This window comes from Cynocephalus volans, chromosome 5, assembly GCF_027409185.1.
Source record: "Cynocephalus volans isolate mCynVol1 chromosome 5, mCynVol1.pri, whole genome shotgun sequence".
Classification (NCBI taxonomy): Eukaryota; Metazoa; Chordata; class Mammalia; order Dermoptera; family Cynocephalidae; genus Cynocephalus; species Cynocephalus volans.
In genome coordinates, this window is record NC_084464.1 from 40,858,855 (window position 1) to 40,876,755 (window position 17,901).

Consider the following 17,901-nt stretch of genomic DNA (forward strand, 5'->3'; position numbering starts at 1 on the left):
AATGTGATAAGTTACCTTTACTGACTTTTGAATGCTAAGCCAACTTCAAATTACTAGAATAACCTTAAGTTGTTCAAGATATGTCATCTTTTGAAAACCATGTATTACTGGATTCTGTTTGATAATATTTTAAGATTTTTCTCACTACACTCATGAATAATAATGGCCTGTAATTTTCTCTTTAGTTTCCTTGTCAGGGTTTGGTATCAAGGTTATACAGGCCTCATAAAATGACTTTGTTTAATGCTGGGGTTGGTTTTTCCTTGCATGTTTAGTAAAATTAATTAGCGAAACCATCTGAACCTGGAGTTTTATTTCTAGGAATATGTACTATAGATTCTATTTAAGTAACTGGTATCAGACCATTCCGATTTTATATTTCTACCTGTATTATTTTTAGAAAGAAGGGTTTTCCAAGTAAGATATTCTACATGAACCTGGAAAATCTTTTCACCAGGAAGCAAGGAAACCATCGAAGACTACTAAAGTCATGTTAAAAGCGCTTAGCAGCTAATCTGAAAATGCTTGCTCTGACACCAATGAAGTAGTCCTAACAAAACTAAATCTAACCTGAATTTGATAAAGCCCTAGATCTAACTACCAAATTATAGAACTTATAGGAGCAGAGGAACATGTTAAATACCATCAAAGGAGTGCAATAATTAAAATCCAAACTGTGGTAAACTCTACAGCACAACCAACCTAGTTAATCATTAAGTTGCAAGAAAAAAAAAAAAAAAAAGACTGTGGGGAGAACTTATATATAAAAAACTTAAAATACATACCAACTTATCACAATGTATAGACCTTATTGGAATACTGATTTTAAAAAATGTGAAAATAATGAAGACAGACAATTTGAACACTGAATGATCTTTGATGATATTGACAAAATGGATAATTTTGTTTAGGTGTGATGACTGTGCTATTGTTAGTTTTTGAAAGAGTCATTATCTTCTATAGTTAATCAAATATTTACAGGTAAAACACAATTTCTGGAATTTGCTTCAAAATAATCTTGAGCAGGGAGAAGGGGTAGGGCTATAGATGAAATAAGATTAATCCTGAGTTAATAATTGGTGAAGCTGGGTGACACGTACGTGAGTTCATTTTTCTATTTTCTCTACTTTTGCATGAGTTTGAAATTTTCTACAATAAACTTTTTTTTTTTTTTTCAAAACTAGAGGAGGACTATTAAACTGATGAGAAACTCTGACGGGAGGACTTGGACTTGCTGCTCTTCACTGTAGGTTATCTGGGTGGGCCAGTTGCTGAGGAACTCCTGTTCAGACATATCTTAAGCTCTGTCCTTAAGTCATATATCATCTAAAAGCCACATACCCAGTTTCATCCTCTATAGAAACAATTTCAGAGTTATGTCCTAAATGCTTTCATCTATAAACTATGTAAGAAATGGCCCTATAAAGAGTATGCTCTAATTTCCTGTAGGAACTGAACCTAAGGAACATTGTTTTCATCTGTGTCTTTTGTATAATAAACCATGTAATCCCCTTTGGAATTTGTTACTAGAAAATTGCATCTTTGTTCTTTATTACTAGGTAATATGTAACCATTTTCCAAAATGTTTTCTGTAAAACAAAAGAATTCATGAAGATGCTTCCCCAAACAGGGATCTATGGTGAATTGCTTTTGGAAAGCAATTTTTTTTAGCTCCCTCATTTAAGATTTAGAATGGACATTAGCATATTATGCCCTGAGAAGTCTTTAAGGAAGAGTTAAAAAACCCACCTAGTTATCATTTCCCAAAATTATTATTTAAGAACAACTACTAACTTGTAAAACACCTTTGAGAAATGCTGGGTAACTCACTGTTCATTACTTTACCAGTGGAAACTTAGAGTTAAATTTAATCCTCAATTATGGTTATTATTGTTAATTGAACCAACACATTTACATTCTCTTCTAGGATTTTTCAATTTCTATTTTAACAGCCTTATTGTATGCTGGTATTTAATTCTCTCTGCAATAGGAACTGATAAGGTGGTAACATTTGGAAGAGAAAGGGATGGAAGTAAGAGACACACAGACCTAAAAAGATACACATTTACTAATAAATTTGAAAGAGTATTTAATGTATCATGCAAATGGACAAAGCAAATATTTAAGGAATAAACATTTAAAAAAATTTTGTTGTATTTATAACTTAAAGTGGGGCAGGCTTCATGCTCTTTCTGTATGTAAACTGCTACTTGAGCATTTACAGCTGGCTTTTCCTTATCTGTAATTTTTAAACCTGCTCTTTCCCACCTCCCTTTTCATCCTAAATCTCAGCAATCCTGATACAATATGGAGAAATACCATTCAGGATTTAAGTTAAAAACAAACTAACAACTTGCTAAAAACTCATCAATGTTTATCAATTAAAAAAAGTTTTGTGTTAAACTTAGGTACAGCTTCATGTTCAAAAGGTATGGTGCATGAAAATGGTAATTGCCTATGGAAGTCTGAGCATTTGGGGGTCATTTGTGCAGAATTATGTGATCCTGGGCAAGTTTTTTAATCTTTCTATGCCTCAAATTCCTCATTTCATAGGGATGTTGTATGGATTAAGTTAAATGTATAAAGCCCTAGAATAGTGCCTGGCATCTAGGAAGCACTAGTATGTATTATTATTATGAAGTGATTGACAAACTCTTGGCAGTGAATGTGCTCATTGAAGAAATACTGAATAGGGAGGTAAAAAACAATGCCTTTGGAGATCTCATAATTAGGGGTCAGGAAGTCAGGAATAACCAAAATAGGAGACAAGAAGGGCCAGTTTAAAGGGAAGAAGGAGAAATGGAAAGTGTAAACAGAATTGTTACACTCAGGCATTGGTGGTCAAAATACTGACTACTGAGGTCTGGGATACAGTTACTGAAGAGAGGGGTTTCTCCCTCTCATCAAGTTTATGGGTTCTCTATATTCGATGTTTTTTTTTCTTATGTCCAGTGAGATTTGAGCTGACTCTGAAAGATTTTCCACACTCCTCACATTCATAAGGTTTTTCCCCTGTATGAACTCGCTTGTGTCCGATTAGAGCTGAGCACTGACGGAAAGACATGCCACAGTCATTGCAGGTATATGGCTTCTCACCAGTGTGGATTCTTTTGTGCTGCCTCAGGACTGAACTATGATGAAAGGCCTTTCCACACACCTCACATTCGTAAGGTTTCTCTCCAGTGTGAATTCTTTGATGATTGGTCAAGTTTGATTTCCCACTGAAGGCTTTGCCACACTCCAAGCATTTATAAGGTTTTTCTCCAGTGTGGATTCTTTGATGGACGGTAAGGCAGTGCTGATCCTGGAACGTTTTCCCACAATCCCCACATGGATAGGGCTTCTCGCCAGTGTGTTCTCGTTCATGAGTCCTGCGCTTACAGTTATGACGAAAGGCTTTCCCACACTTGTCACACTTGTAAGGTTTCTCTTCAGTGTGGATCCTTCTGTGTTTAGTGAGTTCTGCCTTGATACCGAAGGCTTTTCCACACTGGGGGCACTTGTAGTGTTTTTCCTGAGTGTGGATTCTTTTGTGTTTGCTTAGGTCTGAGCTCCAACTGAAGGCCCTTCCACACTCACTGCACTCATAAGGCCGCTCCCCAGTGTGGATTCTCGTGTGTTTGGTGAGATCTGAACTGCCGCTGAAGGCCTTCCCGCACTCCTCACATTCATATGGTTTCTCCCCAGTGTGGATTCTGCTGTGGATGGTAAGGGAATGCTTAAACTGGAAGGCCCTCCCACAGTCATTACATTCATAAGGCTTCTCCCCAGTGTGGACGATCTGATGCATACTGAGACGGTTCCTGGTTTTGAAGGCCTTTCCACACTCCCTGCACTCGTGAGGCTTCTCCCCACTGTGGGTTTTTTTATGTCGGCAAAGACCTGATCTACTATTGAAGGCCTTCCCACACTGAGGGCAGTTAAAGGGTTTCTCCCCTGTGTGGATTATTTGGTGCAGAGAAAGCTGATTTCTGGTCTTGAATGCTTTCCCGCACTCATTACACATATGGGGTTTCTCACCAGAATGAATTCGTTCATGGAGAATCAGGTCTGAATGCCAACTGAAGTTTTTGTCACATTTGGCACATTCATGGAACTTCTGTTCCGTAAGAACACTAGTATATGGAATATGCTTTGAGTTAGGATTGGAATTTTTTCTAAGTACCTTCTGGTTTTTTCCTTTTTTGAAAGTCACTTTCTCAGAGTCTTCTTTCTCTTCTCTCAATTTCTCCCTTATGAGTGTTTTCCACTGATTTTCTAATTTGACATCCTGTACACAACCTTTAACCTCAGGATCCTGGGAAACAACTTTTAGGAGACTGTTAAATTTTACCCAGCAGACTTCTCCATTTTCAAAAGCCTCTTGTTCTAAACTTGACTTCTCATTCTCTGGCCATGTCTTATCAGTTGACACTTAAACAAGAAAATAAAAATGTCAGAGGAAAGGAAATAAGTGAGGTGGGAGCGGTGAAGCAATGTTAAGCTGTTTGAAGAGTAAATGACTTTTCCATGCTGGAAAAATTGCTAACATTGTGGCCAAAGGTCAGGACAGGTTGAAATAGTGAAAAGAGGTAAGATATTTTAAACTCAGCAAATAAAAAAAAAGAAAAAAAAAATCCCTATAAATCTACTCCTCTAGAGGCTCCTAGTTTAGTAAGTGGCAACTCCATATACCTAATTACCTAAGCCAGGAAACTGTAAATCAATCTCAACTCCTCTTTCCTCCCCTCATATTTACTCAGCTAACATTTTACAAATTCCACCTGTGAAGTGAGTTGCAGAGGTGGTGCTGAAATGCCGATGCAGTCCCCTTTCAAAGAACTGTCTGCTTTGCTCCCAAGAGTAGGCCCTGGAGAGCCATATTGCTGCTGTGTGACTTGGCCCATCTAGGTGGGACAGATTAGATATGAACAAGACCTGACCCAAACTAGGCCAGATTCTGTTTTCTTGGACTTTGGAATTGTGATCTGAGGGCAGGTTAGGCCAGGCTGTGAGGGTAGATAAATCTTTAGTACTTCAATTTGAAAACCAGTGGATGTTATATGGTACAGAGGAGGGAATGTTCTGCCATCTGGTCTGAGAAGCAGAGAAGGTCAATCTGCTAGGAAAGAAGAATAAAGCTGACCCATAGAGCAGCAGAGAAGACAGCTGGAGAGAGGGCCCTGATGGCATTCCAGTTCTTCTTGAGCCTAATGTATACCTGCTCTTAGGTTCCATGACACACCCTGAATAATAAATAAATTCATGTTCTTTTGCTTAAGGTAGCTTTAGTTAATTTCTATTGTTGGCAATCAGAGAGTCCAAATCAATGTTCTCATTATCTCTTAACTCTGTCCCATCCTCTCCATTTCTACTGCCAGTACATTCTCACTAGCTAACTGTAATACTGCTCAAATGTCATTTAGTCTGGCTCCCCTCTAAGCCATCCTCTACACTGCTTCCAGATTATTCTTTCTAAAAATCAAACCTACTGATGTCTCTCTTTAGCTCACAATGCTTTAATGACACTCCATACTTAACCAGACAGGAAGGAAGTAAAGCACATGGTCAAGAGCCCTAGCTCTTAAGTAAGACTATCTGGGTTCAAATCCTAGTTCTGATACCTAATAACTATGTGAACTTGGGAGGACAGTATAACTTCTCTCTTGCCTCCATTGTTTTATCTATAAAATGGACTTTAGACTACCCATGATAATTAGATGAGTCAATGCATTTAAAGCACTTGCCACACTGAATAAATGTTGGCTGTTAATGTAAGAACAAAGCCCAAGGCTTGTAGTTTATCAAAAACTCTTCAAAAAACAAACCAAAAAATAGTCTTTCAAATCATAATCTTGCATCTTTATACTGCTCCTGTTTTTTCCCCACCAGCTACCCCAAGGCCTTTGCTGTGGTCACACTGAACTATTTACAGCTCATATTCTTTTACTCATACTCTTTTTACTTTCTCACATGTTATTCCCTCTGCCTAGAATGCTCCTCCCCTCCTTCAACTTATTATTTTCTGAGCTCTGGTGTAATGGATACACACAGAGGAGATAAATTTTCTGAGCTTTTTTGAGGGTCAAATTGCAAAAAGCCTATGAGATATGTTGCAGAGAACCAATTAAATAATGAGAGCATAACTGCCCAAATAGTTGGCAGTGGTTGTTTGTTTTCTTTTCCTTAAGTTTTCCTACATGGATTTTCTTTCTGGGCCCTTCAGAATGGATGACCCACCACTAAGAACATTCTATAGTCATTTTGTCACATGGAAGATAGGAGTGAACTGAATGCTTCTCTGTCACTCACCTGGGTAAGAACAGCTCAGGGACTCCCTGTCCTGTAAATCCTGAACACAGGGCTCTGCTCCTTGTTCCAGATGGGAGATCAAAGGAGGTTTAGGAAATGAAAATCCTGGTTGTAGAGAATAAGAATGTATAGAGCAACTGTCCTAACACTTATCCCTGATCCCTTTGTTTGCATATAGAAACAGGAAAGAAATGTCCATTTAGGTAGAGAAAAGAGTTTATTCAGGGTCTAACATGTAAAAGAACGCATTTAGGGACTTTCTCAGAAAAGTCATACTCAGAAGGGAGGAGAAAGAGATTCTTGGAAATGGTCATTTGGGTGTTCTTTTTAGGATAATGGAAGTCTGTATAGGAAAACTATCAGTTTCACATCCCTACAAGGCAGTTCACGGCTAGGGCCTGAATATAGAGTACCTGATGGGAAATGAGAGGCTTGAGGAAGCAACAACGCTGGGAAAACAGAAACTAAGTATCTCCTTTTCATCCAGGCAGAGTCCCATTCCAAAGAATCAGAAAAGAGCAACTAGGTTAGCCCAAAAATTACCTTGCTATTTAACAGAGGCAACTTAAAATTGTAACTTTGGGGGGCAAGATCCTGATGATAAAGAATGAGGGCTCTGACTGTCAATTTGAGACCCCACGTACATCAATAAATAAAGCAATTAAAAAAAAAAAAAGGGAGAAAGCACTAAGCCAAGTGCAGGGAAGGTCCTTACCAAGTGATACCATGTTCCCATAATTTTCCAACATCACATCTTTATAGAGATGCCTTTGAGCGTAGGTCAGACACCGCCACTCCTGGTTAGTGAAGTTCACAGCTACATCCTCAAATGTCACTGAGTCCTGAAACAATATGTTTCTGCTGTCCTGGAGAAAACTCCATAGTTTCCTCAGGAGACAGGCAGAAGAAAGGAATTTGTAGGGAGAAGGTTTATGGAAGTGAAAGGCTGTTATCGTTTGGTGGATATTTGGAAATCAGGTAAAAGGCAGCATCGGGTTTCAACAGCAAAAAATAAAAGAGGAAACAATCCACAAGTGGTATGTCATCCAACAAAATGTTCCTTATGAGAGGGAGCACCTTGATTTGGGAGTTGCATAGCTAGAGAATGCAATGAAAATAGGGCCATATTTAGGAGGCAGTGATATATTTTCAGGAAGGATGGAAGGGGCCTCAGCTCACTTGGGTCTGGCTCATCAGTGTGATATCTGCTCCTGCCAGGTTTCCTTGGCTTCCATCTTTAGTAAAGGCAGGATATTGAGGAGTTGGTAGAGCTGAGGGAAGAGAGATAAGCCAAGAGTCAGCTTATAGTATTAATGAAACCTTCTGCTTTCATCTTCTCTTCTCCAAATGCAGAAGCTTCTGCAGCTCTAACCTGGGCTTAAGTCCACTGCTTCACAGTATCCCTCTTCTCCATTATTTCCCTTGTCTCAGCTTCCAGTGTTGGGTGTCAGGACCTGGCATGGCAGTCAAGCCAACAGTAAATGCATTCTCCTCCTCTCTCACCTATTACATGTTTTTCTCTAGTCTTTGTCCAGAATAACCTTACCCCCTCCCTAAACAGATCAGGAAAAAAAGGCCCAAATCACTGACTCCCAGTTTGTATGATAACCCTTCTTTATTGAACTAATTTCCTCCAAGACTTGGGGAGGTGGGAGGAGAAAAAAGGGAGAATAGGTGTTGAACAGAAATATCCTGGGATAGGCCCAAAGCTTGTTTTTTTTAAGTAACTTAAAGGCTGTTCTACTTCCAGTCAGTTTATTAGAAAACATTTTTCCCTGTCCATATTAGAGAAAAATCACTTGTCCCCTATAATGCTGATCCTTTTTCCTACTAAATACCTAGTACTAAACTATCCTACCCATAACAATGCAGTATATCACAAACAGCACTTTAAAATGAAAAAGAAACTTTATCCGAGTTGTCTAAATGTTTAGGTATGATTCATATGGATTGGATGAGAAGTTTCACATTACTAATTAATGTAGCCCTATTTTATTCCTTGCAGGCCATATCAACTTTTCTGCAGCTTCATTGTTTATGGTATCTTTTTTTGATGGTCTATCAACGCATCCCCAAATCCAAGTCTGAATGATTGCTTTCTATTATTAAGATATTAGCAGGGGAAAAGTCATCTATTGGTAAAACTCAAAGATCACTCTTTGGCCTCAAGTCCCTGAAACTATCATTCAAATTTTACCAAAACCCTAATTTAGAACCAAATTGATTTCTTCTCACAGAAACTTCCCAAGAAGACTCTTTATTGATCTAGACTACTCTTAGCTTTTGACCAAGACCAAGGCTGTGTCTAAGTTATAGTGGTTCCACTCAGTTTTTCTACTGTTTCACTCTAAAAGTCCTAAGTTACGTTATAACTCTGTCTCAAAAAATTCCAAACTTACCTGGACAGCATAGAGCTCACAGCAGACATGTTTTGCCTTGTTATATCACATAACAGTTCTTTTCCTTATAACATCAATAAACCTAAAGCTCTCAACTGGATTTTTGTCAACCAACATTTTATTATAAATATTTTCAAATATGTGAAAAAGTTGAAAAAATTATATAGTAAATCTCCAGATGCCAATCGCTTACATTCTAAAATGAACATTTTGCAATATAATCTTTTCCTCTATCTGTTCATTAATTTATTTTATCTCTTGATGCACATCAAAGTAGATTGAAAACATTAGTACACTTTACCTCTAAACATGCATATCATTAACTGGATTCAATATCTGTTTACATTTCTTTGAGGTAAAATTTACATATAGTGAAATGCACAAGTCTTAAGTGTACTACTAGATGAATTTTGACAAAAGCACATTTCTATATAACTCAAATTCCCCTCCATATACATTCCAATTGGTTTTTTTTTTTTTTTTTTTTTTTACCATATTCTCATCACAATTGGAAAAGTTTGGTCAATTCAGAGTGATTCTTAAGCTTTATTTTTTAGCTTTATAATTTGAAAGGTCAGGTTCTCCTCTCAAGTTACAAATGAACTTGGGAGACAGGCTACATGCAAAAACAACAACATGACACTATTTGTTAAAGCAGTGCAAAGATATTTTCTAGGATGAGATTAATATATTTATATATATGTTAGGTAACTGTAGACTTTATGGCCTTGAAAATCCACTATGGGAGGATAACTTAAGACCTTCTGAGTAAAGGAGGACTGGGAGACAGATGTGAACCATACGAGTGTATATATTTTTATATTGAAAACAATGAAATAAAATGAGCACCCAAGTTTAACAATATCTATTATTTTCTACTTCTAAATTTATAATAAATATGTTCCTTATGATTAATTTTCATTTATGATTCCTTATAGATTAGATATGTCAGGATTTCTCCTCTGGAAGTTTCAATGATATATCTAAAAATACATTTCACTTTTCTTTTTATAGGTTAAACTAAAAAGCATACTTTTGGATATACCTAGTCCTCTGTCCAAAAGTGTATGCCTTTCTGGGTCTGATTTTATGACTCCAGAATTGCTAAATACCATCTTCTAGGTCCCACATCCACCAGCCCCTTTTATACAAATCTTAAGCACTTTTTTCTTCACATATGCCACAAAAAGCACTTCTAAAACTCAGCGTCCCATTAGTATACCTTCCTTCATTTTCCTCAAAGCTTCACAGGAAAACCTTTCTTCCTTTTTTGCCACTGCTTTAATTTTGTATTTTTCAAGTATCTGTTGTATAATTTAAAAATCTCAGGGTTCCAAAAAAGTCTGCAGAAGTAAAATTATACATATTAAAATTTTATATGCTGGCAAAATTATGTTTGGGTAGGAGTTACTGAATTATACTATAAGGTTTATACTTGTAAGTATTAATGTATAAATATGTATGCTATTTATCATATACATCAAGTTATACATATAGTAAATGATTGAATAAGTTCAATTTATTTGATAAATTGCTTTGTAGAATCTTTTCTTATGAATCTTTGGTTATTTTTTCCAAACTTTATATAAGATGAGGCAAAAACTGAATAATTTAATTCTTCTTGATACTGATCCAAGCTTGGCAGAGAAACAACAGAAGACTTTCTATAAATGTTCAATAATGAACAGAGTTTTGGGCCCCAGGAAGGCAGCGTTCACCCATTCTGTGTCACTATACCATTCTCAGCTGCCATGACTCCTGCCACAACATCCTGTATGGCCTTACCTCTTTCCTGAAGGTGCTGGGAATCAGGGGGGATCCAAGGGAGCTGGCTTGGTGGTCCTGGACTCTCATCTGACAGTACAACCTGTTGCAGGGCACAAAATGAATTCACAGAGGTTATGGAGGTGAGAAAAATATACAGGAAGATGCAACCAACCATCCAATCACAAAGGTTTGTTGATGGAAACTGTCTCACAGAAATACCAAAAGGAGGGAGAAAAATCAAGAACTCAGTTCTTAATATACCTTATGAAAAATAGAAATGGCATCCAGTTACTCTCCATAACCACAGAGCTTTAATGATCATCAGGTCAAGCAGAAATAAACAATAGCCAGAGAGAGAGACCTCCACAAGGTCAGTCCAGACCCACCACCACTCCCACTACTTTCCTTCTTTCTGAACTCACTTCTTTCTTCTTGGGCTGTATCACGGACCCTCCTCTTCTTACCTGTTGCATATTTTTACCCAGGTTTCTTTTACAGTCTTCCACTATTGTCCTGGTTTCTTCCTGCTGGTTGGATCCTGCTCCCAAACAATAAGTTATGAAGTGACTCCTGTAGATGCCAGCCTCTCTTGGGGGACATAAGTCTTGGTGGTGCCAGCCAAAGGGTCCTTCCTGACCTACAGGACAGCTGTTATTTGGTTCGATGGGTCAAATATGCCCTGATTTGGGGGCTCACTAGCAATATGAAGTCAGCTATAATCTTGTATCTTGTTTTTCTGCATATTTGGTGAAGGAAAGAGAAAAAAGAGGAATGTGATCATAGAAAAAAGAGGAAACCACTGAGGATCTGAGGCATCTGTGGGAAATGGAGGAGCACAGGAAGACAAACTGGAAATATTAACACTGTATACCCAGAATACAATCACCACTACTACCACCCTGGTCTGAGCCACCATCACCAGCCATCTCCCTTCTTCCTCATTACTGCAGTAGTCTTCCAACTGGTCTCCTGGCTTCTATCCTTGGCTCCCTTCTGTCTCTCTTCTTATTAGTGCAGTCTGAGTGCTCCGTTTACAACTTAAGTTGGATCATTTCATCTCTCTATTCAAAACTCTCCAATGGCTCAATCTTACTCAAAATAAAAGCTAAAGTCCCTGCAAAGGCACGCAAGGCCCTACAGAATGTGCCCATTACTTCTAACTTCCTCTCCTACTCACTTGAAATAAATGCTGAAGTCCTTAACAGTGGCATACAAGTCCATAAATGTGACCATTGCCTCTGACTTCCTCTTCTATTCTCCCCTTCACTCTAATCTCTTCAGCCACACTGACCCTCTTTCTCTTCCTCCCTAGGTCCATTTCCATTTTAGGGCCTTTCCACTGGCTGTTTCCTTCACCTCAAGCTATTTCCATGGCCAATAATCTTGCCTCTTTCAAGTGTGTTCTTATATGTCATCTTCCCAAAGAGGTCTGCTCTAAGTACCTTATTTAAAATTGCAACTTACTCCCTCCTTCCAATCCTGATAGGGCTTACCTTCCTTTACATTATTTCTTCTTTTTCTCAATAACACTTTAGCACTTTCCAACATGGTGCATAAGTTACTTATATTACCACATCTATTGTTTGTCATTCCATCCTCGCTAAAATGTAGGCTCCTAGGCTCCACGAAGGCAGGGATTTTTGTCTGTCTTGTTCACTGTTGTACTCCCAATATCTAAATTAGTAGGCGCTGAATTAAAAATTGGCTGAATGAATGAATACATGAATGGACGCTGTAGAGAAGAATAAAAAGAACGGTCAGGGGCCCCTGAGGGCAAGAGGAAGTAAGAAAAATGGGCGGGAAAAGCCCTGTCTGGGGGAGGAAACCGCTGCTATTCCCTTCCCAAATCTGGCCCCAAAGGCCCCCCCACCCGCCCCTACCCCGGGTCCCCCAGGGAGAGGATGTATTTAAGTGAGGCCGACTCCCCCCACTCGCCCCCTGGCCTGCTCGGGACCCAGGTGGCAACTCAGGAACCCCCAGGCTGCAGATCCCCTCCCGCGCCCACTCGAAGCACAAACCTTCGCATCGCTATTCTCCCGAAGAGATGAGAAACCCAAATGCAGACCGGCTCTACTTCCTAGCCGGCCAGTCATCATTTCCGGTGATTTTCTAGGAAACACCTCAACTCTCTGGTCGCGGCGTGTCCTGGAAACCCCTCGCGTCCTCTAGGAGTTTGCGCTGGTGGATTCAGGGTGGAGGGTCGGGGCGGCAGAAACGTTACCAATTGGCTCATTGTTGTCGTGGAGGGGAATCTGGATAGGAATGGACGGAAGTTTTATGACAAATATATAAAACAGTTACTTTTAAAAATAACACACATCATTTAATGTGTTTTTCAAAAAAAAAAAAAATCATTAAGACCATTTTAAACCTACACAAAAATTTAGAGTATAATGAACCCCCATATACCCATCACTCAGATTTAAAAGTAAATAAGATTTAAAAAAAATTTTCCTATGAGCTTTTAAAAACAAAATTTATCAGTACACAATACAGTTGATTTTTGTGTCCCTTTATCAATTTCTCCTTTTCCTCCCTCCCTCTCCCCCCTTCTCCTCATCAACATCATATCTGTTCACGTGTCTTAACAAAATCAAGGAGTTGTGATTGTTGTGGCTTCTTCCCTCCCCCCGACCCCGTTCGTTTACTTATTTATTTTTGTTATAGCTCCCACAAATAATTGAGAACATGCGGTATTTTGTTTCACCTCTCTATTCCATTTTTCTTGCTGAAATATTTTAAAGCAAAGCCCTAACATGTTATTTCAACTTTGTTATATATCTCTTAAAAATATGCACATTTTTTTTTTACAGAATTACAGTGTCATTATGCCATCTAATTCTTTGTTATCTAATGCCGGGCACATATTAAATTTCCCTAAATATATAAATATGCTTCTTGCAACAGTTGTCTTTTTTGACTCAAGACCTGAAGTCTAAATGTTTAATTTGGTAATATCTCTTGATTTTTTTTATTCAGATCTAGAACAGTTTGTTTTTCTGTCTTTCACTTTCTCCCCATCTCCCCTGTCCCCACAATGTAATCAACTCATTGAACAAATTGGGTCGTTTGTCCTGAATGTTCTACGTGCTGGCTTTATCTGTTTGTGTCTTCATTTGATTTGTTTTTTGGCCAGCCGCCCAAAGAACCGCGCTCTAACTAACTGAGCTAACCAGCCAGCCCCTCATTTGATTAGTTTCTCTAACCTTGTATTTCCTGTAAACTAGATGTTAGTTTTAAAGGTTTCATTAGAGTTGTTTAACTTTTTTGGTAGAAATTCTTCTTAGGTGGTGCTACGTATTTCTTTTTGCTGCACAGTAGGAAGCATATAATGTTTGTTTCACTCTTTGTGATGCTAAAATCGATTAAAAGGTTGAATACTTGATAGCTGGATCCTTCTGTGTAAAGTTCCCCATCAACCTTTCATCTGACGGTTTCTCCCACTGTTGATCCTTGCCAGAATCAACCATTTCATTAGAGGTTGTAAACTTGTGATTTTCTAATTCAATTTTTTTTTTTCACATTTATTAGCTAAAATTTTTTGTAAAGAAGGACTTTTTAAAATCAATCTATCAATTCAGGGCTATTTGGTTATCCTGAAATGTAATTCGTACAGGAAAGACAGAATGTTTAATTTTTAACCTAATTGCTGCTTTTCAAAATAAGCAGTTGTGCCCCAGTGACATGTGGTGACCAGTGATGTGGTGACCGTCCTCTGAAATGGCCACCAATGAGCTCTGCCTTCCAGTATTCACACCCTTGTAAATCCCCTTCCCACACTGTACCAGGGTTGGTTTGTATAACCAATTGAATATGGCAGAAGTGATGCTATGTTATTTCTAATATTAGGTTACAAAATAATCTAAGGCTCCTGTCTTAGTCTCTCTCCCCCTCTTTCTCCCACTCTCTTTCTCCCACTTTCTCTCTTTCTCCCCTTCTCCCCCTCATCCTGGGGGACAGCAGATGCCGTGTTGTAAGGAGAAGCACCTGTGGGGAGGAACTGAAGCCTCCTGCCCACAACCACGTGAGTTTAGAAGCAGATCTTTGAGCACCAGTCTAGCCTTCACATTATTGTGGCCGTGGGTGACATCTTGGCTACAAGGGACCATAGACCCAGAACCATCAGCCAAGCTGCTCCCAGATTCCTGATCTGCAGATACTGTGAGATAATAAATGTTTGATGTTTGGTTCTACATTTTGGGGTAATTTGTTATGCAGCAATTGATAACTAATACAAATTATTTTGTTTCCTCTTTTTGAGTATTGTTCTGAACTTGTGATTTTTTAAAAAATACATTCAATGAATTTCAATCAATTGCCATCATTATTTTTTTTTGATATCCAAATTATTTCATCTTTGGTCAGTGGGAATACCTTCATTTTATCTCCTGTGTCCTTTTCATCCAACTCTAAGGGTCTTTGATAGCTTTTTTCCTTTCTGGGAGGATGTTTCAGACACATATTGTACATTTTCCTGCTCCAGACCTGGTACCAGCCATTTCTCCAAGAAGTTCTGATTCCTTTCAGTGGGGGCAAGGATTCTGTATCTTTGTGAATGGTCATGGTTGACTTCTTTTAAAGTTTGAAGTAAGTTATATTTGCTTAATTATGGGATTAAATACAGGGTTGCCTTAGGTTGAATGTTCCCTCCAAACTCAATTCCCATTGTAACTGTTGAGGGTGGGAAATCCTATTATGGTAATCAAAAGGTAGGGCTTTGAAGAGGTGATTGGATTGTAGGACTATGCCTAGTAAATAGATTAAAAATGGTGCTCATGGGTGTGGTTCTGAGGGCTTTAAAAGGAGAGTGAATGAGGAGGCTAGTCTCTCTCCTTCTCTGCTCTGCCATTTCTGCCATTTGAGGCCCTTGGGTCATTGTCACTACCACCAAGGCCTTCACCAAATGTGTTCCCTGGACTTTGGACTTCCCAGCCTCCGAAACTGTAAGCAATAAATTTTGTTTTCTTATAAATTACCCAGTTGCAGGTTTAGTGGATTGAATTATGTACCCCTAAAACTCATTGAAGCTTGAATTGTGTCCCACAAGTTTTATGTATTAGAAACTTAGCTCCCACTGTGACTGTTAAGAGAGTGGGAAATCCTATTGTGATAATTGAAAGGTGGAGCCTTAAAGAGGTGATTGGATTGTAGGAGTGTGCCTTAGTGAATGGTTTAAAGATGGTGGTCAGGGGCATGATCCTGAGGGCTTTAAAAGAAGAGGAGAGTCTGTCTTTCTTGCTCTGTCTTGCTCTCTCTGCTTCCACCATCTTGCGAGACCCTAGATCACTGTTGCCACCACCAGATGGACACCAGCCTCTGAAACTGTAAGCAATAAATGCTGTTTTTCTTTATAAATCACCCAGTTTCAGGTATTTTGTTATAAGCAACAGAATTGGACTTACACAGGATATACCACTCACTACTGTGTGTATGAGAACTTAGGCAAGGTACTTCCCATATCCCAGTTTTTCCATCTGCAAAATGGGTCCAGTATAAATACCTAATTTTCAGAGTTGTTATGAGGATTAAATGAGTTAATACGTAGAAATCACTTAACACATTGCCTGGCATCAAATTTCATGATTTGAAGAATAGAATTACAAGCCTGGAAGATACTACAGTGGTCAAGTACACTTTCTTCATTTTATACTTGAGAGACTGAGGCCCAAGAGATTAAAAACTTGCCTAAAAATAAAAAGAATAAAATTAGAAGGGAATCTAATGACTCCACACTCTTGAATCTCATACCTAGGCGATTTTGAATATAAATGCAGCCTTTCCAGCCCAGTAAAGGCTTCTGCTTATTCAAGAACAAAGGAGTTTAGAAAATATTTGGTGTTATGGAAAGTGCACCAATTTTAAGTTCAGAAGATCTAATTCCTGGACCTACAACTTGCTAGCTATGATATTCTGGACAAGTCACTTAACTCCTTTGCATCTCAATTGCTGAGTCTATAAAACAGTCAAAATAAATCCTTTATGCACAAGGTCGTTGTGAGTGTTAAAATACAATATATTATAATATACTATTACTTAATAATCGCTAAATAAAGATCATTATACAAAAAAAATTCTTCATTCCTTCAATTTAATAAAATTTCATTTTCCTCCTTTAGAGGATATCAGCGTTTTGACTTGAATGATCCCTAAGGATACTAAGTCTATAATTCTGTAAATGAGTTCAGTGAATACTGTGCAAAGGCACTGTGCAGGGGCTGCAAAACAGATACTTATGAATAGTCACCTATCCTCCAGGCTGACTGGGTACAGTTTTTCTTCTCAATATTAATCTACTTAAGAGTACTGACGTCCAGTTTACATATCGTCACGGGGTGCATTCAGGGGAGAGTTTGCCATAACTTTGCTGATATAAAGGTATTTTACTTCCACAGCAGACCCTTAGCATACCACTTTAATAATCTACTCCGATTGAGATAAATTTATTTATACTATTTGTTCTTGGCTAACCCCAGTTGCTCATAAAAGATCTCCTAAAATAATTAATACTGGAATTTTGCCAGGAGTGTATGTCAAGCTTTTCAGCCTGGTAGTTACACAGTTCACCTTTTTTTACTTTTTGAAAATTTGGATATTTGCCAGTCTTGGACATCTGTCATACTCCTCAAAAATGGCCTTCAGTGGTCCCCTGGCCAATCTGCCTGACTTTTAGGATGTTTCAAGTTGGGCATGAAGATTTGTACTCATTTAGGGCAAGTAGTTATTCTTTTACTATCTTTTTCATATTAACATATGTCTACCATTCCCAGTTTGAAGATCATGATCATTGATGGAGAAATAAAAGGCTGATAGGTGTTAAGTAATTTTATGGCCCCTCTGCCATCTGTAGAAATTACCAAATTCATTTCCTGGGGTTTTCCAAAATATTGCAAATTTCAAGCATACCAAAGAATAATATAAGGAACACTCAACACCTAGCTTGACATAAAATATTACAGACGCAATTAAATCCCCTTGTCTACCCCTCCCCAATTCCTTCCCCCTTCCTTCCCAGGTTAACTTCTACTCTGATTTTAATGTTATTAGTCCCATGCATGTTTATATATTTTTAGTACTAATGTAGGTAGCCACAAACATTATGTTTTACAAATTTTACACAAATAGTTTCACTCTGAACATATCCTTTCAGCTTGAAAGGTTTGATTTTATTTAGGTTCGATATTTTTGGCAAGAATACTTCATAGAGGTTACTATGTACTTTGTACTCAACTTTATGGTTTTGAGATTTATCCTCTATGAAATATGTAGCTCTAGCTCATTCATTTTAACTGCCACAGGTCTTTTCCATTTTCCTTCCAATAATCTTGTTAATTAACCCGATTATTTTTCCAGTATAACCCAGAACTTAGCAAGTATTTGCTTTTTGTCTTTGATTATATAGATTTCATTTCATTTATATCGGCTTTTTGAAGTAATTTTTTTGGAC

At 38.1% G+C, this 17,901-nt stretch overlaps 1 protein-coding gene across 1 annotated transcript; it reads right to left on the reverse strand.

Moving 5' to 3' along the window:
• Positions 1–2,920: 2,920 nt before the first annotated feature.
• Positions 2,921–12,553, reverse strand: ZNF311 (zinc finger protein 311). Its single transcript, XM_063098239.1, has 5 exons — positions 12,476–12,553; positions 10,476–10,557; positions 7,471–7,562; positions 7,007–7,133; positions 2,921–4,413 (listed from the first exon to the last, which is right to left on the reverse strand). Exons 1-5 carry the CDS (start codon positions 12,551–12,553, stop codon positions 2,921–2,923), a joined length of 1,872 nt encoding a protein of 623 aa, XP_062954309.1.
• Positions 12,554–17,901: the final 5,348 nt, after the last annotated feature.